Source organism: Sardina pilchardus, chromosome 17 (assembly GCF_963854185.1).
Source record: "Sardina pilchardus chromosome 17, fSarPil1.1, whole genome shotgun sequence".
Classification (NCBI taxonomy): domain Eukaryota; kingdom Metazoa; phylum Chordata; class Actinopteri; order Clupeiformes; family Clupeidae; genus Sardina; species Sardina pilchardus.
The window spans coordinates 15781484-15807456 of NC_085010.1; the positions used below are offsets into that span (position 1 = coordinate 15781484).

The 25973-nt window shown below is 42.3% G+C and overlaps 1 protein-coding gene across 1 annotated transcript; it reads right to left on the minus strand.

Annotated features, from left to right (window-relative positions):
• Nucleotides 1–24912, minus strand: nampt1 (nicotinamide phosphoribosyltransferase 1). The gene is made up of 11 exons (XM_062517566.1): nt 24757–24912; nt 20368–20524; nt 19029–19132; nt 18200–18328; nt 13594–13752; nt 12886–13022; nt 9826–10051; nt 6325–6444; nt 2610–2750; nt 2310–2444; nt 1–1970 (listed from the first exon to the last, which is right to left on the minus strand). Exons 1-11 carry the CDS (start codon nt 24808–24810, stop codon nt 1857–1859), a joined length of 1476 nt encoding a protein of 491 aa, XP_062373550.1. The 5' UTR covers nt 24811–24912; the 3' UTR covers nt 1–1856.
• Between the last annotated feature and the right edge of the window lie 1061 nt (nt 24913–25973).

The following is a 25973-nucleotide window of genomic DNA, read 5'->3' on the forward strand; positions in this document are numbered from 1 at the left end:
TTGGTATGATATTGCTTTTTTATTTAAACTTCCACACTTATGTTCCTAGCACAATGTAACTTCAAAATGTGATTCAATTTACTATCAGATTGAATGCTAGTGCATTGGGAAATCTTTAATTGACTTAACAGCAGCTAGAAAAGGGAATGCATTCACCTTTTTCAAATTACTTTAAAAAACAGTTTGGTTAAACAGGGTGGATTTTCTTTTAATGTTGACAACACTGCAATCGTTATGTTATGTAAAATATCAGAGGAAGAGTCAGGAAAAGGGAAAAAAAATAGGACAACCAACATATACATAAAAACAGCAACAAAATTATACTTAAAACATAAACAATCAATCAATTTCCCATTCAAACTACACTGTACATACATACACACATACATTCACACACACGCACAAGCTAGGGGCTGACCACACGACACTAGTCACACTAGAACTTAGAAGGTAGGCAAATTCTGTTGGTATAAAATGGGCATTAGACAAAAATAATAACAATATATCTATTACCTTCTAACCAGCCAGCTCCCTTTCATAAACATACAACATGTTCTGAACAAGAGAGAAGGCGTTTTGGCCACATTGTTGTAAGTATGGATATTTCAATGCAATAGCTCTGGCAAATATTCTTCTTCCGTCATAAAAAATAATGATTTCTGGAGCTCGAAACAATGAGTATTACAAGATAGCAAAACAAGCCAGTCTAATATGTTTCCCATATTTAAATGGCATGATCCATCTGTTTTCCAACCGATAGAAAAACATGGATGACAAGTAATACTTGTACAAATAATAATAATAATAATAATAATAATAATAATAATAATAATAGAAGTAGTAGTAGTAGTAACAACAGTAATAGAAAAGAAAAACCCAGGAGGCATTCAAGTTGCCACAGACACCGTTCTTTACACCATTATTCTGGAGAGTGCTTCAGCAATATTTGCATCTAACCGCATCTACATGCGTCTAACTCACTTGGCAACTTCAGATTATATTCATCCTGCGAGGGAAAGGAAAAAAGCTATACGGTTCCTCGAAAAGGCCGTCAAAGTTGTCGTTTTTTGCCGATTACAATGTAATCAGTCCACTTCTTTTGCATAAGGAACGGTGTTCCTTTGATACAAGTGTTTTAAAAAGATCTGCATACACAACATTCACATTCAAAAAACACTAAATCGCTATGTTCCAGTCCTACAACCGAAAAAACAAAATCTCAAAACCCTCTTCAATATACACATATATCTACTTTCCCGCAAAGGTGTGTGATCATAGCGATGCTTGGTCAAATACACAGTTACATTACCGCATTTAAATGATTCGTATACCATGATATCATGATTTGTATATATACTTTTTTTTTCGTCCATTCAGAAGAGACATCAAAGCTTAGCAGATTCTGGAAACTGAAAGACAGAACAGCTCTGTACACAGAACACAGGGGTACAGTGTGTCGTTTGAAGGTTTGTTCCTCCCCCCGTCTTCCTCTCTCACACCTCTTCATTCCCTCGTTCACTCATTCTCTCTCTTCTATTTCAGTGCTTCCCCCCCCCTCTCTCTCTCTCTCTCTCGCTCGCTCTCTCTCTCTTTCTCTCTCTCACTCACTCGCTTTCCTTCCCTCTTCCTGTCGCTGTCAGCTGTCCGGAGGCCCAGGGCTGGAAGTGGTGACAGGCTCCAATACGCTCGGCCCCTGTGGAGGATAGTGCTCTAGAGGGTATTGTGAGGGGTTAGGAGACCGGGGCTTTTTGGGAGGGTGAGGGTGAGGGTGAGGGTAAAGAGGTGGGGTGGGATGGGGTGGGGGGTAGTTGGGGGAGATTGAGGTGGTCAAGAGAAGGACTCCAGAGAGCGACAGCTCAATGAAGAAGCCCCTCCAGCTCGGTGTCCTTCAGCTTGGCATTTTCTCGGACGTCGTCGAAGGTGTACTGCTTCACAATCTTCCCGTTCTGGAACACTGTGTGCAACAGATCCTATGGAACGAGCAGAGACAGCACTTTTTACTTGAGGGGCGAAAAACTCCACTTTAAGAAGATTGAAAACAGTTCAAACTTGAGCAGACATCAACATAAGAACTCTACATTCAATACATTCTTATAAGTTATGGTTTGTATATTTAAGGTATTTGTTTATTTTCATTATTGATCATTGATTTTGTTTTGATATTACTATTATTATAACTTTTTTCTTAATGTACACTTACCAACTTTTTAAAACACTTTACTGTTCCTCTTAACTATTGTGTTGTGAGTCGCTTTGGACAAAAGAGTCTGCTAAATTCGACAAACATAAGCACATAAACAAAAACATACCACTCCAAATTCCTCAAGTTCTCCCTTTCCTTCTTCCATAGTAACAAAGTCTCCACTCTGTGTCCTGTGTAAGGAAAGACGACCCTTCTTAGACCTCTTGTTAGGGTCTGCTACAGGATCCTTAAACACGTTCACCTGGGGGGAAAAAAAAGAAAAAAAAGGTAGAACGTTGAAATCAAAATTAGGACTACATTTTAAGTTTGCAACAGCTTTTGCATATGCGGATGAAAAAAAAAAAAGGTGACTAAAGGTGGGTAGAGGGGCAAGCTGTTACACTCCCCCAACCCCCACCAGTCTTACCCCAAGTCCATTGGTCACCACATAACTGCACTTGAAGGAGCAGTTGAGAAGGTCCCTGGTGAGTTTCTGCAGGAGAGCCCCTCCTGAGCCAAAGGAGATGTTCTCAATGCTCCACTTGTGCTCCATCATGCCTTCCACAATCTAGGGAAGGGCAAAGTTAGGACACGCAAATATGTATGATGGAATTGCTACACATTTTCAATGAGCAAGATTGGGTCACCATCATGGCAAGTTCAGATGTTACTGTAAATGAGAATTAAGTGCACTATCCTATATTTTTTTGTTAAATGAAAGAAAATAATTTCTAAATTGCACTGTTGTATGAGAATTCAACACACAATGTATACAACATAGCCTTGTCAAAGAAAATTTTCTGTAACCCTTGTGTAACAGACAATAAAGTACTATCTAATCTAATCTAATCTAATCTAAAAAAGCATAGGACATCCTCTTTGCATAGAACTAGGGAAACTAGCAAGGCTCTACATCAGTGTTGATATGGTGCAAAACAGTTGAAAGTTTGAACACTAATTTTGTTTCATAATAACCTTCTTACATTATTACACTTACATGGACGGTATGCCATTGTCCCTATAGATGTGAATTAAAGGGTAACACTGAATAACATGCAGTTTACCCTTCACCCCAGTAGGTGGTGGTAATGCGCTAAAATGTTGGCCTTCTACAGACTAGTTGCATGAGCGGCTCTTGGTGGGCTTGTTTGTTTCCGATGGAGCCAGGTGTGTTTGAACCTGCCACTTGTTAATGTTATCAGTGTCTACATGACCCAGACCGGGTTTTTTACCCAGTGAATCAGCAAGTTACGATATAAAAAGATGTATGCGTGCTAACATTTTTATTATTGGACAAACAAGGTGTTCAGTGTCGGAGTAAATATGTAAGGAGCAGAATATTAGAATATAACAGAAGATGCCGTTACAGATAACGCTACACTGGGGATAGACGAGCCCACCGCAAGATTTTAAGAAACACTGCCATCTTAACTTTATGCAATAACTAGTTTAAGTAGAGTTGGTTGCTTGTTTGGAGAGTTGATATTATTGAGTAATTAATCAATTAGTGTGAACTAGTTTACTAGAACTCAATTAAACAGTTCAATTAATATCTTTGTTAGAGTGTTGATACACTGATTTACATATACATTTTAATGACATTAAAGGAGAAATCTGGCGAGTTTTCACATAGATCTCCGTTTCTCGAGGACTCAGGGCCAGATGTACTAAGAATAGCGATCGTAACGTTTATAGCGCCAAAGCCAACACGCAGAAAGCACACGCTATCATACTTCAGTTTACGTCCTATTTACCAATCCTGAAATTCGTTGGGTAATCTCAAAGATCATTAAGGGGCGGAGCAAGATACTTCATGAGAAGCCACTTCCTGGAACCCGAATCGCAAGAGGGGGGGTCAAAATCCCCCTTTATGCAGAGCAGAGGCAGCAACTGTTCCATTGAAGTCTATGGACATAGATCAGAATTTCAACTATATGCTAAAATCTCCATTCTCTTGAGTTAGGAATGTAAATTTTGGGCACGGTTTCATGACCCTCAACCCCTTCTGACCACTTCAGGTACCTTTTTAGCATTTTTGAGCATTCCCGTCTGGAGAAAATCGACTTTATATCAGGTGTGCCCCTCTTGTTTATTCTGCTTATGTTGGCCGGTTGCTACGTACGCTCTACCTTGACAACACATTAGCCAGCTGAACCAAATCCTGATTTGTGCTAACGACGATCAGATGGCGCTGGGGTAACTTAATGAGAGCAGCGACATATTTCCATTATTCCATTGATGTTTTTATTCAATTCCTTGAAATGTATGCTTTGTGTGTGTTACTTCCATATTAGAACTAATAAATGTAGAGGGCTTGAAAGAGCAGCAAGATTATTTTGGAACATCATCAAGCATTGATAATCGAGTGCTTGATTTTGTACACCTGTGGAAAGGGACCTGATGAAACCCATGAATACGTCTGACACGCAATGACACGCCTCTTTATGCAGAGGAAGTGATCCCCGTTTTGCGCCCATAGACATGAACTACGACGACGTATCTTGCTACGCCTTAAGGATCTTTGGTAATCTGCGCCGTTCTCCGCCCCCTAACGCAGTTTGCGAAGGACAACAACTGAACGACACGTCAATCAGAAGCGCAGTTGAATGAAGTTAACTGATGACTAGGCTACATTAGAAGGAATCCGACGTTTAGCGATCCTGAAATAATACAATGCATAATGTCAACAAGCAGGAAGATAATTTAGAGCAGTAGGCTACGTAGTTCTACTCAAACTAGGCTTACTTGTGCACGTAGGCTATGGAAGATTTATCAAATCTAACAAGTAGGAAAGTTTAAGCGGATGGCGTGAAAGTGAAAGTAAACATTCGAAAAGCCTCCGAAAGTTAAGGTTGCTTTTGATGTAGGCTAGTACAAAGACGCAAAACTGGTGGTCTAATTAGCGATTTTGTTGTCTTTGAATGATTCTCTTATAGATGCATTTAACAGCAAATCGCATTTAACACCTGCTTTTACAAGGCGGAAATATTCAGGCGCAAAATAGACGTGCGCTTTCATGGGCAGTTTTAGTACATACAGGGGAATACATAATTAGGCGCATTTTACGCTTCTCCTCCCATCTTTTTACACGAACCTCCTACTATCAGCTGACACTCCCATAAATCCATATGCATGAGACGGAAAAGCGCAATTTGCCATTTTCAGCTCCCGCGACAGGCAGTCTGCGCTTTCACCTCATTGCGGCATGTTGATACATACCTCGCCATCTTTCTATGCGCACGTTGCGAAACAAATACGCCTGAAATGGGCGCAAAAGCGTTAGTACATCTGCCCCACAGAGTATTGTCGGTGTGAAAAAAAAAACCTTGAAAACACCTAGCTTTCTACATCGAGTTGCTACAGCCAGCAGCCAATGCAGCCAGGCAGCTACAGCGCCACACTCTGGGGGCATGTACTGTACTTGGAAGCTCCCGGACATGCCCCCAGAGTGTAACACTGTAGCTGCTTGGCTGCGTTAGCTCGATTCGTTAGGAAAATAATCAACAGATTCATCAACAATGAAGGTATCAGTTAGGTGCAGCTCTACTTGTTTGTCTGGACCAACTATTGATTGATCATGTTTTCCAAACCACATGTACATTCTACATATCTACATTCTTTATTACCTCTGCCAAGGAGGTGAGGTTTTCATCTGGGTTTGTTTGTTTGTTTGTTTGTTTGCAAGATAACTCAAAAAGTTGTGGATGGATTTCGACGAAATTTGGGAGTGATCCGTATTACCGTCTGGATCCAGGAAACGGTTATGTTTACTTTTCGCTTGGTGGAGGTTTGCGCTCTCTGAGTGTTTAAGTTTATTATGCATTAGTTTAGTATTTTGTTGCTTGGTGTTTTAATCGTTGCCTTCAAGGCTGCGCTGCCTGCTAGGGTTAGGATTAGGGTTAGGATTAGTTGCCTTTAAGTCAACAGTGGCAGCGCTGCCTGCAAGATGACATTGGGGGCTTAAAACACCATCAAGCAGCATGTTTTCACATGACATTTAGTTTCACTTGCAGCGTTCTCAATTATATTGGCTTCCAATCTGATGTGTGTATTGTGGGTAATAAGTAAGGGAGCATTGTAGCACTCGAAAAGCTGTGTAATAAGGGTGTGTGTATACTGTATAAGACCAGCATCTTCTGTACCTCCTGCAGTGTGTTGATGTCCACCCCATCTCCTTGAATGACCCTGATGTAGGGAGGAAGCAGTTTGTATCCCTTCGAATTCTCCTTGGCAGGGAACTTCTTGCCCAAAATCTCCAGTACCTACAAAATGAGAGGCAGTGAGTTGCTGAAAAGGCGTTTCTCTACAGAACATTACATGATGGTAAATGGTAAATGCGTATTTATATACAGCTACCTCCATAAGTATTGAAACACATGCTAAAGTTGACAACAAAGAGGAATATAAAATCATCTTTTGGAATTTGATCTCAATGCCTTAAATAAAAAAAAAGAGGAACCTTTAAGGACATCACTTTTCTTTGTGAATGAATAATATATTGTAAATGAATAAATGTTTTCCTTAAAAAACAGGGGTCATAAGTATTAGAACGCCTGTGTTAACCCTATGTGTTAAAATTCACTTGGCCTTTTGAATTGAAATAGCCCCACATCATGGCTATGGCTATGGCTATGGCTATGGCTATGGCTATGGTTATTTAGCAGACGCCTTTGTCCAAAGCGACATACAAACAAATAACAATACAAATCAAATTAACAGTGAACAATTGCAAACTAGGGAGAATAGTAATATTATCAGTAAAACAATAATTTTAAGCACTAACCTAATGAGAAATAAAACAGTGAAATGAGAATAGCAATCAAATAAGTCACTCAGTTAATTATATATAATAATAATAACTAAAGCATGGTATTGCTAAATTTAAGGACAATAGCAAAATAAATTTCAAATTCTATCAATAGACAAATTATAACAAAACAATACTATTATACAAACCATAACACATCACAAACTCAAAGGACTAAGTGCATATTAAATAAATATGCCTTAAGACCCCTCTTAAAAGATCCAAAGCTGTTGCTGGAACGGAGAGCACTGGGCAACTCATTCCACCAACACGGAACCACTGAAGAATAGGATCTACAATTTGACCTAGCATGTATGGTTGGTCGACATAACAGACGCTCCTCAGAAGATCGCAATGGGCGGTTGGGAATGTACATTGTGATTAAAGAACTGAAGTAGCTGGGAGCAGATCCAGTCAGTGTCCTATAGGCCAGAGTGAGGGATTTAAATTTAATTCTGGCTACTATAGGGAGCCAGTGGAGAGTAACTAGGAGAGGGGTTACATGTGTCCTTTTTGGCTGATTGAAGACCAGTCGTGCTGCAGCATTCTGAATCAACTGTAGTGGTCTTAATACACAAGCAGGTAGGCCAGCTAACAGAGAATTACAGTAGTCCAGCTTGGAGATAACCATTGCCTGTACAAGAAGCTGAGTGGAATCTTGTGTCAGATAAGGTCTGATCTTCCTAATGTTGTACAGGGTATACCGACATGACTTTGCAATTGAGGCAACATGCTCAGAGAAAGTAAGTTGGTCATCAATTATGACACCCAAGTTACGTGCCGATCCGGTTGGAGTCAGTGAGGATGAATCAAGCTGGATATTGATCTGTTGGGGAATAGCTGTTTTTGCTGGAAACACCAAGAGCTCAGTTTTGGAAAGATTAAGCTGAAGGTGCTGATCCTTCATCCAGATTGAAATGTCCTTCAGGCATGCAGAGATTCGATGGGAAACACTAGAGTCCTCAGGTGGGAAGGATAGGAAAAGTTGAGTGTCGTCCGCATAGCAATGATATTCAAATCCATGAGAGCGAATAATCCCACCTAAAGAAGTGGTGTAAATAGAGAAAAGGAGGGGCCCTAATACTGATCCTTGGGGGACTCCTGTAGTGAGGTCATGAGACTTTGATATCTGTCCCTGCCAAGACACGCTAAAAGAACGCCCTTTAAGGTAAGACTTGAACCAGTCAAGAGCTTTCCCAGAAATTCCCAGTTCATATAGTGTAGAAAGGAGAATGTCATGGTTAACCGTATCAAAGGCTGCAGATAAATCTAACAGAATTAACACTGATGACTGAGCAGAGGACTTAGCTACTCTCAATGCTTCAGTCACAGATAGAAGAGCAGTTTCAGTAGAATGACCACTCTTGAAACCAGACTGCATAGGGTCTAGTAGGTTATTCTGATAGAGGAAGTCACACATTTGCTTGAAGACCACTTTCTCCAAAACCTTTGACAAGAAAGGAAGAAGGGAGACAGGTCTGTAGTTCTTCACATCAGTTGAATTAAGTGTACTTTTCTTCAGCAAAGGCGTAATTCTTGCCTGTTTAAAAGAAGAAGGAACTATTCCAGAACTGAGTGAAGTATTAAATACATGTGTGACTGCCGGTATAATAGCGGGTGCTATAGACTGCAGGAGCGTAGACGGGACAGGATCCAAAGGGCATGTTGTTGGACGGCTTCGCTGAAGCAGTTGAGAGACCGCTTCCTCATCAAGAGGAGAGAAAAAGTCCAATGATGGCATCATGCTAACACCAGGCAGAGTCCTTCTTATAGGGTCATCAAACTGAGCACTTATCTTAGCAACTTTCTCAGTGAAAAATGTTGCAAAGTCATCTGCTGACAGTGAAGTAGCTGATGGCGGTGGTGGAGGATTGAGAAGAGACTTGAACGTAGCAAAAAGTTTTCTGCTGTCAGTGGCGTTCTCAATCTTACTCTGATAATATGTTCTTTTTGCAAGTGTGACAGTGGATGAAAAAGATGATAGCATAGACTGGTATTTACTAAGATCATTTCTATCTCCAGATTTATGCCATTTCCTTTCAGCAGCTCTAAGTTCCTTGCGTACTGAGCGTATACTGTTTGTCAGCCATGGATGGCGAGGTTTAGAACGAGTGGGTCTTGTGGAAAGAGGACATGCTGCATTCAGACAGGATGCCAGTGTAGAGCAGAGAGTGTCTGTAGCATCATTAACCTCAAGTGATGAGAATGAGCTTGGAATAGGTAGAGCAGAAGTTACTAATGTTGCAAAATGTTCACTTGAGAGGCTTCTGAGGTTCCGTCGGAATGACATCGTCGGAGCAGGAACTGTAGGGTTATCAAGGAGACGCACAGAGAATCTAATGAAGTAATGATCTGATACATGTAGAGGATTAACCCAAACGTTGTCTGCAGTACAGTTACGTAGCAGAATCATATCAAGATCCTTACCAGCCTTGTGAGTAGGAGGACTGTGAACACGTGTTATACTAAAGGAGGAGAGTAAGGACAGGAAGTCAACTGAAGAGGAGTTGTCCAGATGAATGTTAAAATCACCAAGGATCAACAGAGGGCACGTATCCATTGGAATAGCAGACAGTAGAATGTCCAATTCATTCACAAAGTTGCCAAGCTGTCCTGGAGGGCGATAAATAACCACCAAGTATAATTTGTATGGTTCAGTTATCATGATGGCATGATATCATCATCATCACATACATAGCGATTTTGTTCTACAAAAGTGTGGCGGAAGTGGTGATGACAAAGTCTACAAGTTGCAAAAAACGTATGGCTGCCCTAGTAAACATCTTTTCACAAAAAAAGCTGTTGGGCCGTGACGTCGGACTTAAGAACCGGATACCTTCAGCACGGTGTCCAGCGGGTTCCCCGAGTCTGGCCGCACCACCAGCGGAGCGTCAGCACTCCGCTTCTCGATCAGGTGCCGGAGGTCCTCGCCCCAGATCTTCTCGCAGGCGTTGTAGATGTCGTAGCTGTCGCTGACGATGGACACGGGCACGGAGGGGAACTGTTTGATAATGTGCTCGAAGGCGTCTTTCTCGTGGTCCTTCCCCCAGGCGGTGATGGTGCTGCGGAGGAATTAGAAGTGAGACGTTGTTAAGAAGTCAGAAAAACGGCCCCAGCCGTGGCGCGACTGGCTGGGGCACCTGCACCACACGCCGGCGACCCGGGTTCGATTCCTTTCCGGATCCCACCCCGACTCTCTTTCCCACTCGCTTCCTGTCATTCTCTCTACTGTCCTGTCCAATTAAAAGGCATAAAAAGCCCAAAAAAATAATCGTAAAAAAAAAAAAAGAAGTCAGAAAAACAAAACAGAACTAAATGTGGTGCCGGAGATTCACCACTAGAGGGAGAGACAACACCTCAAAATGAAGCCCTAACAGCCCATCCTCTTAGAGAAGAAGAAGAAAACGCAATACTCGCTCTCAAACAGACAAAAGTAAACAAACTTACTTATGCCACCACTTGGAACAAGGAGGGCATCTCTTAAAACAAACACTAATCAGTCCACCCAATCCACAGGAATGGCGTGTGTGGCGTTACGTAACAGGGGCCAGTGACAACTTTGGCTGAACATCCATAATGCACTGGACTCGATGAAGGGTGCAATCATGTTGCAGTAACTGTAGTCAATGCAGAGATTGGTTTTGTGTGCAGACTGGGGCCTCAAAGTGGCGTCACCAAGACTACATCTATGGTATATACTGGTAGTTACTGAACTTGTGTAAGTGGACACTTCAACACTAGAACTAGTCAGTCATAAAGGTAATTTTGAGGGTAAAGTTGTGCATGTACAATGAAGGTAAAGTTGTGTGTACAATGACTACAGTCCTGATGTTTGACTATAGAGTTCTAAGGGCTAAACAGCCGCTTGTGGCAGTTCTAGCATGAAATTGTGGCACTTCTAGTGTTAGCTGTGGCTTATACATTGATTTTGAAAATTTTCTTCAGATATGAGGTTAATACACAGGGGCAGTTAATATGGTATTGTTTCTTTTAACCTGCATAAAACACTGTCCTGCGGTTTACACACAATGCGGCTAATAGACAGGAAATTACTGTTGAGTCAACAGCCATGTAGCGCAGTAAATTGAACTTCAGTTTCACATTCTATATGCACCAGCAAGACAAGGTCAGGAATGAAGTCAAACAGATATCACATGTTGTGGATCGTTGCAACATATCACACCAGACTGGCTATGAAATACTAGGGTTTTCTCTAGTACAAACCCTTTTCATAGCAGTTTCTCATTTTACAAACTCATCAATTTTTCTCATAAGATAAAGGATATTACCCTTTTGTTTTTCTACCCACAAGTTGTCACAAATGGTCTGATGCCTTTAACGTACAGTATGAAGCTGTAAGCACTGTGAGAAGCAAATCATTCTATTCTCTCAAGACAGCAACTATGCCCATCGCAGAGACTAACAACTGATTACGGGTAACCCACTTAGACCCTCAGTCAACAATTCCCACACCCTTGTGTGTTTGCATATCAACAAAAAAAGTTGTGCATGTCTTCATCTTTCACACTCACAGTGGAATCTATCAATAGTGAAATGAATGCGAGAATGCCTTCCCGTACAGGCTACATACATTTCAAATGTGTTTTTCATAGTCGGAAATTACACCGCCTAATTTGTTTTTAATTATTATTTGTTTTAAAACACTTTAAGTTGTGGGCTATGTAGCCTAAATGGACATGCAAACATGCACATATACAGCATAATGACAATTGTAGCTCTGTAGTCTTAAGCCCGGCGCCCACCGGATACGTACGCGGCGCGCCGCGACAATAAACAAATTAGAACTCCCAGGGAGCAAAGCCCACTGGAAACGTCTGCCGCGCAGCAGCCGCACAGAGATAGAAAACTATTCTAAAATCCTGCGTGTCAAGCCCAGACCGCAGAACGCCATGTCCGGTGGGCGCCGGCCTTTAGTAGTGGATAATGTCAATGCCAGAATTGAAAGGTAATGTGAAGACTCTATAGAGACAGCAGCACCCATATCTATTTCCATGATTATGAGTGGTTCATCAACCGTTTCAGATTTCCAAAAGCAATCCGAAAAAATCAGTGCTGAATGGGTATGAATAGTTAGTTCTGATTCATTCATCATGTCAGATGTCCCTTTTTTTTAAATCTATATCTGCAATTATACTGATGGTTCAATAGGCCATCAGTATACTGTGACGCAAACCTCCTTACAAACTTCCAGAGCCATTGAATTTCAAATGACACAAACGGAAAAAAAAAATATTTAGCCATTTCATTGAATATGAGCACTTTAACCTTGTATTCGAAAGGAAATTTCTCAACTTTACTACAATTGCTGCTTTCAATTACATTTTGGACTGGTTAGATTACAAGTTCATACACCTGAACCTTTTTCGGTGTGTACACAGCTTTCCCGCTTTATATGTTCATGTTTTAGAATAAAATTTAAGGCAATTCTTTGCATTATGAGCCCATAGACATTTTGAAAACATCTGACCCGATGAGCACCCTTTTCTAGCAAAGCTGAATCGGTTGGTAAACTTTGCCATGATTTGTAGATTTGAAGTCTTTGACAAATTAGAAAGGTCTCTACCGTAAAGATCTGTGCTTGTATCTGTGATCAGTCAACACAACCTTGCTCCAGTTATAGAAGTCCTAACAGTGGTGTAACCGCCGGCAGCATGTCGAGCTGCACTATAGCACATTTCTGTGCTTGTTTGCCCTTTAAATGTTAAGAAGCGAGATTAACGTAGGCAAAAATCAGTTGAGCCTTCTTCCATATCACCAGCTTAGTCACTGGGTCAATGTTAAACATAAATTAGACATGACTTCATTTGCTGAGCATTTGGACACTGTTGCTGCTGCTGTTGCATAGTTCCCTGAGGCTGCTGCTACTACCACCCACCTGTGTTCAGCAGCTGGCACTGAAAACCCAGGCACAGGGTCCTTGGTTCCATAGTACTTCTTGATCACACCGATTCCGGCCACCGTGTCTGTTCCTTTGAAGTTCACCAAGTGTGCCGAGGCACCAATCCCAGCCGTCTGAGGGAACAGAGTACACATGATTTGTTAGTAATAGCACAGACATTCCACAAATGTCTGTGTTGGTAGCATGCTTTCAAATTTGAATTTGAGGGAAGTACGCAAGACCACGGCAGTGTTAATGTGTAATTAAAGAGAAACTATGCAGGATTGGCGATTTCATCTCAAGTTTCGTTTTCGCTCGTTTTATGCTTGCATATTTCTCTGCAGAGCTTCCCCGACAGCTTTAGCGTGTATATTTATACATATATAAATATATAAATTGCAAGCGTGATTCTTCTTGTTCTTTATGCGTCTCAGCCTTCCAGATGTAAACAGGGAACGATCGTCTCCTGAACAAAGGTTGCAATAGCGGATAGGGACACTGGGGGCGGGAGGAAATATTACTGTTTTCGATAAAACTGGTCAGTCAAGCAAAACAACGATTTCTAAGCGATTTTATGACTATGAAAAAGTTGCATAGGGTCTCTTTAAAGTTTTGTTGATGATTAACTGATGACTAATTAACTAATGATAATTGATTAATTAATTGATTAATGTATTGATTATTGCCTAAAGAAGTCTTGCTTACCTCTTGTGAAGACACGCCTCTGTAGCCAAAGTCATGGAGTTTGTATTCCAGCCCCGTCAAGTTCCCAGATGTTTCCATCAGGTACTTGGCCAAAATCTTTTTTTGTTCCCGCGAGTTGGTTGCCACAGTGATGGGGTACCAAATCTGAACAAGGATAGTCTGCAAGTGGGGAGAAACATTGAGAAGAAGGGGATAAAAGAACTGGTAAGTTTGTGTAGATGAGACACTGGGATACTGACTTGGCAAGACACCTCTTCTCCATTCCCACCTCCCCGCCTCTTCACCCCACCCTCTTCTCACTCCGAGTTTAATTTCCCAATATGTGGACAAAGCCTGTTGTCTCCAAGTGAAGTCAGCTGGAACTTAAATGTAAAGCTGACTTCCAGCACCCCTTTATCCTCCTGGGGATTCCAGTGAGCTTGGGCCAGGACGGCTGTGTCAACAGGGAAGGTTACTGGGTGGGTGGGGATACAGTGTTCCCTTGCTGGGTTGGAGGACCTGTCGCAAGGTGGATGTGCGAAATTTCTTTGTTTTAGCGTCAGCCAGAAAAATGAAAATATTATGATACAGCAAAAAAAAAAATGAACAAAAAAAGACAACAACAAAAAAAAACACGCACTGGGCCTCAATGACAAAACTTGTCCAGGTGCCACTCTGCGACAATCATCAAAAACTGCTTGCTGCCACATTCCTGAAATAACCAGAATTTCTCGTGCCAGCGCAAAACAGAAATGAGCTTCCGTTCCGTTCACTACGGAAGCTATCCATAGTTGCTCAATGCTGGCAACCGTTTACTGCTGAAGCACAACTGTATGGGAGCCAAAGCGTGGCACAATGGTGAGATGTATCGGGAAGCAGTTTGCTTGCCAGCCTTTTTGACCACCCTGCAGTGGGAGATTAAAGAATGAGTTTGAAGCACATTTTCACGCAGGCCTGTCATCTACAGCGCGGAAGGAGACACTCTACAGGCCGTATTTTCAGAGCAATTAGCCCATTTCACAAGACTGCTAACCGTGTAAACCACCAACTCCCGCGGGAATTTCAAAGCTATCGCTACTTGCCGTCTGTCTGCTGTCGACCAAGAGATTAATTAAAAAATGCAGCGCTTTTTACAATTTCTTTGTCAATTTTGACAAGGTTTTGGTTAGAAAATGTGAACAGAGTCGTAGACAGCCACTTGTGTAACAGTTCAGTCCACAGCAAGGACATGAACAGGAAGATGTTTTACCTGATACCCAAGGCATCATTAACCTCAACGAGGCCAGACACTGTGAAATACTGTAGGTTTTATTAAGGCAACATTTAAACTCAAACTTTAATATCAAAATCATTTTAATATCAAAACGTATGGGTAGAGTACGTCTACATAATTCCAGTCTAGAGCTCAATGTAAATGGAGTTTCTTGTGTGTCAAAATTGCAAAAATCACTACCACTTTGTTGTATAATCCAATAGGTGACAGATTAACCCAGCAGGCTCCTATAAAGGCCTTGTATGTAGAATAGAATACTCTATTTGGTAAATAAAATAATAATGACCCTGTGCACAGCCTTTCTTGACTCACAGGTGCTGGTGATTTGCAGTAAGAGTATCAAACATGTGGGGAAAAAAATCACTGCACACCGGTGTATCTCGCTGATTATTTTACTGGTGTGAACGACGCAAAAATAAATAAATAAATATTTGTTGACGAATTTGTTAACTCTATGTGCAAGTAGTTGCTTCAGTGGTATGATTTGGCCTCCCCCATGTCCTTGATTGGCATCTCTGGAGCTGAAGCGAAAACACTTCAAGAGCCTGGGCAGGAGACCTCCACAGAGATGTAAGGGGGCCGCTAAAGCTAAAGGTGCTACGGGCCACGCATAACATTAAACATTTCCTCTCCTTCTATCCCAAGTATATTCTTTAGGGAATGTGGACATTCACTCAATGCAAACGGACTTTCTTTAATGGCAAAATGCACAGTTATTTTGTGATCGTTAGTATGGTTGCACAGACCACTGACTCGCTGAGCTGCTAAGCTCAAGTTTCAAGCTCTAACAAATGACTTGCGTTTAAAGAGTAACAGCGGGTTGGCAAAAGATTCAACTTTATTAATTCCATGTCTGCCAGCACCTAGGTTGATTTCTGAGATTTAACAATAGGCTTGATGACCCCACCCAGGGCACTGATTGCCATCTGTTTTGCATCTAGTGAGCTGAAGCTGAAATACACACAGATCCACATTGGACCGAGTCCAATCTCACTGAAGCCTTTTGCCAACGTATTGCCCCAGTGCAACATTTGAGAGAATCTGCAGTCATTACATGCCATGCTCTCTGGGCATAGAAAACCAAGGCAAGGCTATAAAAAGAGCTGGAGCAGAAAGTTGGAGCAATAGCTTTGTTGTCTTCTTGATTTACTGAGCAAGACATCCTCACCTTCCACCCAGAGAATCAAGCGCTGCTGACCCAAATAAGTAAATAGTGATATGTGTGTCCATACAGGAAGCAGAGGAGGTTATTTAATGCAAAGTGTTATATAAATGTTGCCCTTCATGCATTGAGCGCAGTAATGTAATTCGCAAGACAACATCAAATCCAGAAGTGGCTTTTTTTTAGTAACACTGCTCGACTGGGGTATATTTCTGGTCTGCCAACAGTGAAGGACGATATAGGCTACTACAACATTAAAAGGCACTATGTTATTTATAAGGACCACAAACTAAGGGGTGCAGTTCTGATAGCATATTGTAACACTCCAAATGAAAGTGTTTCATGAGGAATAAAACCTAAGCACTCACTACCCTTAAAGATCCCTCAACGTGCTTCCTTCCCCAAACGTTGTTCTCATTATATACATAACATGCCTCCCTGTGGTTGCTACAGAGTCACGATACATGTTCAAAACTCCTCTGTTCCCCTTGTACTAGGCTACTCTACCAACACAACCTTGACATATTTGCAGTATCGTGATAAGATCCAATGTGAAAACACACATGATTAGACCAACGTTTCTTCATCACAAAATAACTAAGACAAGGGTAAATGTCCACTGTTACAACATGCTGGACCTTGATTAAATTTTTGGCGCGCCCGTGAGTGACTAGGTTAAACAATCACACATTTTACAGATAGCTGAAATGCATGATCGGAGTGTGCTTTGGGAATCATGGCTTGTGCTCAATCTGACCAGATGGACAGCCCTACAAGGACTCTCCCTCTCTCCTCTGTCTCTCTCTCCCTCCCTCCCTCTCTCCTGTCTCTCTCTCTCCCCCTCCCTCTTTCTCTCTCCCTCCTTCCCTCTCTCTCTTTCTCTCTTATCTCTTTCTCTCCCTCCCCCTCTCTCTCCATCAATGTTTTCAGCAGATACTTCAGACCTCTCTGCCTCAATGGTGCAGATGGCAGTCACACGCTCCAAAACTGGCGGCCAATTACAATATAATGTGCCCTCGTGACTCAAATCAGCAACTCCTCACATTCCCTGTGAGCCAAAATGGCCGCTGACACTCACTCCCCCACATGCAGTTTCATTCCACAGAAGCAACCTCCCACCTGTCACAGGACCAACACTGTCATTCATTCATTGAAGGCCAAGAGGGGAACCTGCTATTCATCACGTTTCTTCCAAGGGCAGAATGGCGGAAGCCAAGGACCTGTGATGACGCAGTGTTTCATGTTTCAAGGGCAGATGAGCGTGTGCTATATTTACCAGCTGTGGCAGACTACACATGTGTGTGTGTGTGTGTGTGTGTGTGTGTGTGTGTGTGTGTGTGTGTGTGTGTGTGTGTGTGTGTGTGTGTGTGTGCGTATGTCTGCCTCTCACACTGGAGGCCTTTAGAAGCGGAACGAAACAGCGCTGTGTCACAGGTCGGAGGGAGGCAAAACAAATCTGCACAGTCATTCTGATCTGGGAGTCTAGGGTGGGGCAGGACTGAAATCACAACAAACCCACGAGGATACAATTGTCTGGGATGGCGTTTGTGTATTCAGCTCTGTGCATGCAGCAGACACATCAGAGAGGGTTAAAGCGGAGGATCTTTGGACACATTTTGGCTTTTATTGCCTCATAGTACACTGACACTAAGAACTACAGATGAGGCAAACTTTATAACTCTACCTTTAAAGAAAAGAGATGTAGAAGAAGGCTACATAGAGTAATTTGTTTCTTGTTATAATTTGTTTTAATACCAGTTATGTTTTTCTTTATAGTGCGGTGATTACGTCTATATACATATGTGTGCAAGCTACTGGCTGTATCCAATCATGCATAATTAAATGCTGAGTGTGATTGTTGGCAATGATGCGAACTCTCTTGGACGGACTATAAACAGCACTGAGACTCAGCTTGCGCTAGTAATTTAATGACATCATATCTGAATTATACTTATTATGTAAGATTAAGCAACACAAATATACAACATCTCTGAAGCTCCTCACATAGCAGGACACAAATAGATGAGAGGACATAAACATTACAAAAATAAACTCGGGGGGGCAATAAGTGGCAGCGTGGAGTGGAGTGCATCAATGGCATTTTAGCATTTCTCAGAAATGGTTGGTGACGCAGCAACATCAGAGGTTATTCTGTCTGAGGGGAAGTTAGACTTTACTGTTCTCCTACTCACCTCTACCCAGTTGGTTAGCCAGTAGCATTCTGGATCTGTGCTTTCCACAGTGAAGAGGACGTTCCCACGCGGAATTACACTGCCCTCTGGCACTGCTTTGATCTCAATGGGCAGGTGGCCATTGTACTTCTGCAACCAAATTCAACAATGCGCTGGTTAGCAACACCTTGGTGCCGATACCGTCATTTCCCCACTATCAGCCGCGGCTTACACAATGATTTTGCAAAGTTTCTTCAGCTATGAGGTTAATACACAGGGACAGTTAATATAGCATTAATATGGTTTTGTTTCAATTAACTTGGATAAACCACTTTCTTGCGGCTTCTACATAATGCGGCTAATACACAGGAAATTACTGTATAGAATGTACAACAATATTGTGTATATGACTTAATTATTGTTGTAAATTCTATACAGTTAAAAAGTAACTCAAACAAAAGAAATTGGCAATGATATTACAGGTTTGAAATTGTCGGCTTAATTGTTGAAATGTGCTTTCTTTCTTTCTTTCCTTCCTCATTACTGTCTGTACAGGAAAACAACGTGGATTGAAGCTACTGCAAACTCGATATGGCAACAAATTCAATATAAGACTAATCAAATTGGATGTGGCCAGATCAGCACTTGCACAAACGTGCTGCATGGCGTTTAGCGTTTCAGTTATGTCTCCACCTTTGTCTGTCCAGCATTGCCTTTTGTAACCTTGATTGCACCCTGATATGTACACAAGGAAAACTGATCGCTTGATTCCTGTGTGTTGCTTGCGGGGACAGTAATGGGAAGTGGGAGGTGGCTGATATCCCTACTTCTCCACCGAGAGACACTGTACCTCTAAGATGTAGTTCCAGCCTTTCTCATTGAAAACGTCATCCTGAAAGTGTTCCCTGTAGACCTCCTTGGCTTCCTGAATCTTCTCTGGGGTGACCACCTTCCCTGGGAACACAAAGGTGACGGGAGTGTGAGTGTGTGGAGGAACAAGAGCTGAAACCGAGACAGAGTGACAGAGAAAGGCCTTGCCCAACCCCATGAGAGGAAATGCAATTGGGGACAACAAAAACAGTATGTGAAAAGCAGAACCTGAATAAACAGGAGTGCAAAGGACAGAGAGGAGAAAGGAGAGGCTGAATAAAAGAGAATAAAAGAGAGAAAGAGAGAGAGAGAGAGAGAGAGAGAGAGAGAGAGAGAGAGAGAGAGAGAGAGAGAGAGAGAGAGAGAGAGAGAGAGAGAGAGAGAGAGATATGACCACAGATATGACACACAGTGGAAGTGACACAGACAGTATGCAAAGGAATACCACACCGCGAGCCGTCCTCTTGTGGGTTATTGCATTAAGACAACTCTCTCGCGGACGCACAGTGCAGGGCTTTGTCTCCACCAGGACCAACGCACACAAAAAATCCCTTCTGCCCGTCTTAAAGGCACAGCGCAGCGGTCTCACCTCCAAACCGGTGGAGGCTGGGCCAGCCAAGGGAAGGCCCCGTGTCAGAAGGCACCATACCACTAAAAACTCTCTGAAGCTCTACGGCTGTAACCGGGAACATCAATGGCATCTTCTGCGGCTTTGCTCCCTGGCAAATGCCTTGTTCGCGTCGCTGGCCTTTGTGCGGCCGTCCGCGGCTGAAGAGCAGATGTTTCTTTTGTCTCCCAAAGCGTCCCGTAGTAGGACACTTCAGCAAGCCCCCTTCCCCAAGCGTGAAATCCCGTTTGAAATGGGGAGAGGTGAAAGGGAAAAGGGGAGAAGGCTGAAAAAAAAAATTTAAAAAAAAAAACCCAGCATGTTTGCAGAGAACAAGTAGAAGATGAGGGGTGGAGAACCGACTAAGTGTGTAAGTTAGAGCTACAGAAAGGTGTTCCGAGGAGGAGCAGGATAGGAGAACTGAAGAGGTCTTGTGTTCTCCATCTTCCCATATGGAGGCCTCTGTGCCTTTAAGATGGAGTTCTTCATTGCTGTTTGACACTTGGCTTTCATCACATGAGGTTCATTTGACTTCTGGCAGGACCCGAGTCTGAGTCACTGCTTTTCTGGTCCTCTGGCCAAGCATAGGTTTAGATCCCATGAATAGAGGCTTACTGTACACTTCAGCTAATAGGAGCAATTTGGGTAAGATGGACAAAAAGTGTTGGTTTCAACAAGGCAATGTTACTTCTCCCGTTCATACTGTACGTACCTTTTAAGTATTTGTGGAGGATGTACTGCAAACCGTAGAAAACTGTCTTCTCATATTTGACTTTTCGGGTCTTTGTGTTGTCAGTCTTCTTCTCACGACACTCAAAGTAGGAGTACACTTTACTAGTGTTTGGGGGGTACTGTTTGTAATGTGTGACCTGAAAGACAGCAAGAGCGCACACACACACACACACAAGTTAAGACATGGGTCCACAGAAACAAAAACCTATGCAAAATCAAACTGCAAGCAATTGTTGATGGATTCTGACACTGCAGCCTTGGGTGTTGCCAAGTGACACTACCGATTTATCTGTGTTTATTTATTTTCAATCGACTCACAATGCCAGATTTCACTGCCTGTGTTGGATCCTGGCACATGTAATTTGATACACTCATCACACTCACACACTTTCACACTTTCAGGAAGAGCTTTTATTCTCAACATTGTGGTAGTGCCATTTCCTCTTGACATTAATTGCAGTGTATGGCCTACTCTGAATGAAACAAAACCATGTGATTGTATTTGCTCACTGAAAATGTATTGAAGAATTGAAATTCACTAGATAGAAAAAAAATCACAATCTGAAGTTGACGACAACTGTATTGAATGGGTGCCCCTACAAACTACCATCTTTCTTCCTCATAGAGAAATGATCCAACACTTCAGTTGTGCAATGCCAGAGTTGTCCCAAACCTCAAAGTTGTCGCAATGTTGAGAATTAGGTGTTTTCTGAATGCTAGGAAGGATCCTAGCCTTATCTCTGCAGGAACAGTTCTACCAAGGAAGTATCCCTGAGTTTAAGAAACACTTCTTGATATGGTTTTTGAATTAAAGGATGCCAACTACCTGACCATATAAATTATATTAGATAGATAGGCCTATAGCTGGGACAAGCCTGTGTCCGCCCTTTAGTCAACACATCTAACATCTGTGCAGCTGAAACAGAGGTACTCTTAAGACTACCATAAAACTCAGAATTGCCACAGGATTTCACAGTGACCATCCCATAGATAAGGAGATGCGTACTTTATTAATCCATTTTTTTTATTATTATTTCTGTATTTTTTTTAACATAATAAAAAATCCAAACTAATGCTAAATATGTATACAGCAGCAACACAAAACAGCACAGTGATGATAGCAAGGTACGCCCAAATGACCCTCGACACAGTGCTCCAAGGACATGAGCCGGAAGAGATCTAAATTTATCATTCACGCAAGACCAAGCATGTGTAACTATAGAAAAAAAAAAAAACATGGAGTAAATCTAAGCCACTGCCTACAATGTCACATACAGCCAAGTGAAGAGGTGTGTTAGGGTGTAACAAAATGCGAACCACTCGCAATGAAATTTTATAAGCGTCTAAGTGGTGAAGGATGTCTGTGTGTGTGTGAAAGAGAGAGATAGAGAGAGTGTATGTGCATTTGCGCACACATCATAACATGAGAATGGTCCCTGACAATGGTCTGAAGGACATTCACATTTTATTACTGTCGTTTTGTTTGCTTAACTACTGTCTACACAACATACCCTACCCAATTCTAGAGACACAGTGATGTGTGGGAAGCGATTGCCTTTCCCTATTAGCACCCCAAATGTTTCAGATCAGGGCTGACAATAGCCCACTATGCATTGAGCATCAGATTCTTTCTCTTTCTCTTCTCCTTCCCTCACCATGAGTTGCACACTCCGACCCAACCCCCATGGGAGCTGCCCCTAAGCAGCTTCTACACCCCCCCCTTCCCTCTGCTATGTTTCCCCTACCCTCCTCCCACAACAACACTGCCCCCCCCCCCCCCCCCCACCCCCACCCCCCCCCCCCCCCCCACCCCCTTCATGACTGGACAGCTGCAGGCAGAGGCTGGACATGCGCAGGAAGGAAACAGGAAGCAGCGAAAGGCAGAGCGTGAGGACACGACTGAGATATGCCCAAGTGCACGCACACACACACACACAGGCCTGGGATCCAAAAGCGAGCGCACGTCGTTCAAATACCAGATGAACTGAGGCAACAGAGAGAGGTTACACACATCTGACTGATCACTTGCTCCCATGTATTTTGGGAGGGCTTTGAATTCCAGCACGGGATTCCATGTTGTGGCGACAAGGAGAGGTGTGCAAGGCAACTGGTAGAACAGATGACATTGCATTGTTTGGGGGGGGGGGGGGGGGTAAATAAATAAGTAGATAAACACAAATAAGTAAACAAGTAAATAAATAAAGTTGTGTACTCAGGCAGGGGGGGCAGCATCCAATAGAGTAATTGTAAATGCAAGCAAAGCACAAGATGCCGAGGAAGACATGACCTCAGCTCTTACTGAGCAGCAACCAGACATGTAATTACATAGCAATAGTTAGGCTAGCTCCACAGCCATCCATCAATTGCATGCCTCCTCACCTTGGCCTGTTCAATACCAGCACTTTTCCACATGTCACTTTCTTTCTCTTTCACTCTCTTCGTACCATTCATCATCTACTGACTAGTATCCACCGCACACTCTCCCTCCCCTCCCTCCGTTGAGGAATCCGGTCAGTAAAGGTCGTACACATCTACATTTACACTGACCTTTCTAACGGTCCGCCAGCTTAGCTGGGTTGTGTTCTCGACATTATCCAAACAAAACAAGATGAAGCGCAAGTTCAACACGGCAAGAAAAAAATGATCAGATCAATGTCATCATCAAATGGACTGACTTAAAATGCCATCAAAATTGACAGATTTGCCTTTTGCTTTATGATGACATAAAGGAGATTGGACCAAATCTCTCATGGAAAGACAGTAGGTAAGCACCACACCTGAGGAAGATAAACTTAGACTGGGAACTAGGCTATACAAAATTATACACATTCCAAGAGAGACCTTGTCAAGGAGAATGCTGCACAAACAGCATTATGGCATCAGGCTACAAAACCTGCACTTGAGCACAAGAGCTGACATTCAGTTAACTTCAAAGACGCATGGTGCCACTACAGAAAAACAAGACGGTCTCATCAACTGTCACACCCTGCTGTTCCTGTAGTAAGGTGAAGAGACTTAAATCCACTGAGAGTGCTCAGTCAACTTGGCAAATTATAGCCGATTTTGGAGAACTATAGGTTGTGCCCTGCAGAGAGGTATAGACCCATGTGGCTGTACACAAGCTATCTGAGAACATAACTGATAATCTGATGCATTCCTCAAACCCCAAGACACACACACCAGAACTCCACACAGTAAATGTTTCCTTTGCATTGCAAGCACCTCGCTGACAAGGTGTTGGTGATGGTGGTCATTTCACATGCTCATCATGTTCCTTTGTGGCAGAGTCCACATATCAGCCAACCCATTAGATTAAACTTTACATACGTCTCAGTACCCAAATTTAAGGGAAATCCAACCGAGAGAGAGGGGAGCAGGTGTAATGGAATTGTGTGATTGAATGCAAATAGGCCTACTACAAGTGAAATGAAAAGTCGAGTCGCCGCATCTTTAATTTTTGCAGGTGCGCTTCCAGCGAAGGGATTATTATCGCAAGGCATCAAGGATCGATCTACCTGTCCGATATTCAAGATGGAAAAGGAACTGTAACTGACTCAAATGTCAAGTGATAACATAACGATGATTAATGCGAAATAACAAATTATACTCAAATAGAAACAATCATATCAGAAGTGCAACAAAATTACCAGTGGATATAACAAGCAAGCCATTGAGGCTGAAATCGAAGCCATCGCTATCTCTGAGTATACTTTATTAATATAGCCCATTCGTTCAAATCGTTAAGCAACACATATTAACTCGATATAATATCAGAAAATCTTATTCAACAGATTTACGAGATTTTACTTCCTGAGAAGACTGCTTGCGTAATTGCTTTCAGTTTTGTTTCTCCGGTACGCTAATGTTACATGCTAGCTAGCTCTAGCTATAACGTTATCATTGTATCCTTATTACTAGCTTCTGTGCCGGGTAGGCAATGGATTTGCAGACTGGCTATTTCGTAATTATTTGCAAATCAACCAAAGTATGCGACCAGCAATCGATCTCTGAGCCGCTATATTCTATTTGTTTCTTTCAGAGGTAATTCCTTGTAAGTAACGTGAGATCTCCATGAGCTCCACTTTGGTCGGGAAACTAGAAAAGCCTATGTGATCAATAGCACCCATTGGCAGATAGATGGCCGCATTTCAGAAGCTAGGCGATGCTTTAAATGTGGTACTCACACCACACAACCTTCTACTCGCCACCCATCTGGCCTACCGTTACCCAACTGGTACACGGAGCAGCCAAGACAAATGGAGGATGAAAAGCACCTTGCCTTTTACCATGTTCATTCAATGAATCATCTTACGCAAGTCAGCAGAGAGACTCCCCGAACCAATATTGAAAACCGGTCTACTTCACTAACCTTGTAGGAATCGGTGGCTAGTAATATATTGAAGTCATTATCTCTGTGCTCCATCTTCCCCTTGACTAGAGTCGCGGCTGTCAATTCTGTTGTTCTCCGCTCTGTGTGTACCGGGAACTCACAACCTAGCTCCGTCGTTGAGAAAGGTTGAAGAAACTGTAGGAGGCGGGACAACTAAACGCTCATCTACACAACAGGCGAACACTGGATGCGATCTGATGGTGACGTATAATTAAGGGCAAGTTCCTGTGAACTGACCAATCGTTGTACAATAACTTGTCCAATGAAAACTTGAGAGCAAGGGGTTAGCTTCTCCGCCTCTCAACTGCGTAGGTCGACAACAGAGGAACGCCTTTTAAGCGCTGGTGTTACTACCCCTAGTGAATAGAGTGCACTCAGGGGAAATTGTTTTTTTCCCCCTACAAAGTGGGCACAAATTAAATTATGTTGATTATTGTAGATTAATTGGTCTGAGGAAAGTACATATTTATAACGAGGAAAATTGAAAGGACAGCCCTTAATGAAAGGACAGTTGCAATGACAAATATTTTCAGTATCATGCATTTGAAGCCCACCGCGTGTTAAATTGTAATAGCCTAATAGTAATAATAATAATAATACTCTCTGAAGTTGGTATTAAAGTCTGCATCAAATACCAAAGCTAGGCCTATAGGCCTACTAGAGGAATATGTGGAGCCAAACGCAAAGTAACGCACACTTCTGAATTCAATCCATCAGGGGGTGGCAAAGAAAATAGAAACGCACTTGTTAGGTATGGTTATTTAATATGTTTCCTCAAGCCACCTTTATTGCACATATGCATCACGTCGTCCTCCGTTTAGGCTGTGCCTAACCATAGCCTACCATCTTTATGGCTCTAACACTTGCATTTCTGATCAATTTCGTGTGGCTAGTGCTACCCAGGCGTGCCAGCTTGCTAAAATCGGATGGATGATGGAAATCAACATGATGGTGAAAGAAATAATAAAGAACACACGTAAACAAATAGCTGATATTTAGGATAAATTAAGGAACAGCCGACAGACAGTATGTAGGCATATACTATTTGAAAAATATCCCCTCGCAGGCTTTAAGGACAACGTAATAACTAATAGGCCTAGGCTACAACTGGATGTGTTTTCCTTTGTCAACGTGCTTTTATTTATTTTTGTTTTATGCAATTCACACATACATTCCAACACAAGGGGGCAACTTTA

Coding starts and splice junctions, on each gene's coding strand:
- nampt1 (XM_062517566.1), bottom strand. CDS start 24,810: ATGGAGCACAGAGATAATGACTTCAATATATTACTAGCCACCGATTCC. Junction 18,329..19,028: donor GCTGGAACTACATCTTAGAG/GTACAGTGTCTC, acceptor ATTTGGTTGCAG/AAGTACAATGGCCACCTGCC. Junction 6,445..9,825: donor CGCTGGACACCGTGCTGAAG/GTATCCGGTTCT, acceptor CTCATTTTGTAG/GTACTGGAGATTTTGGGCAA.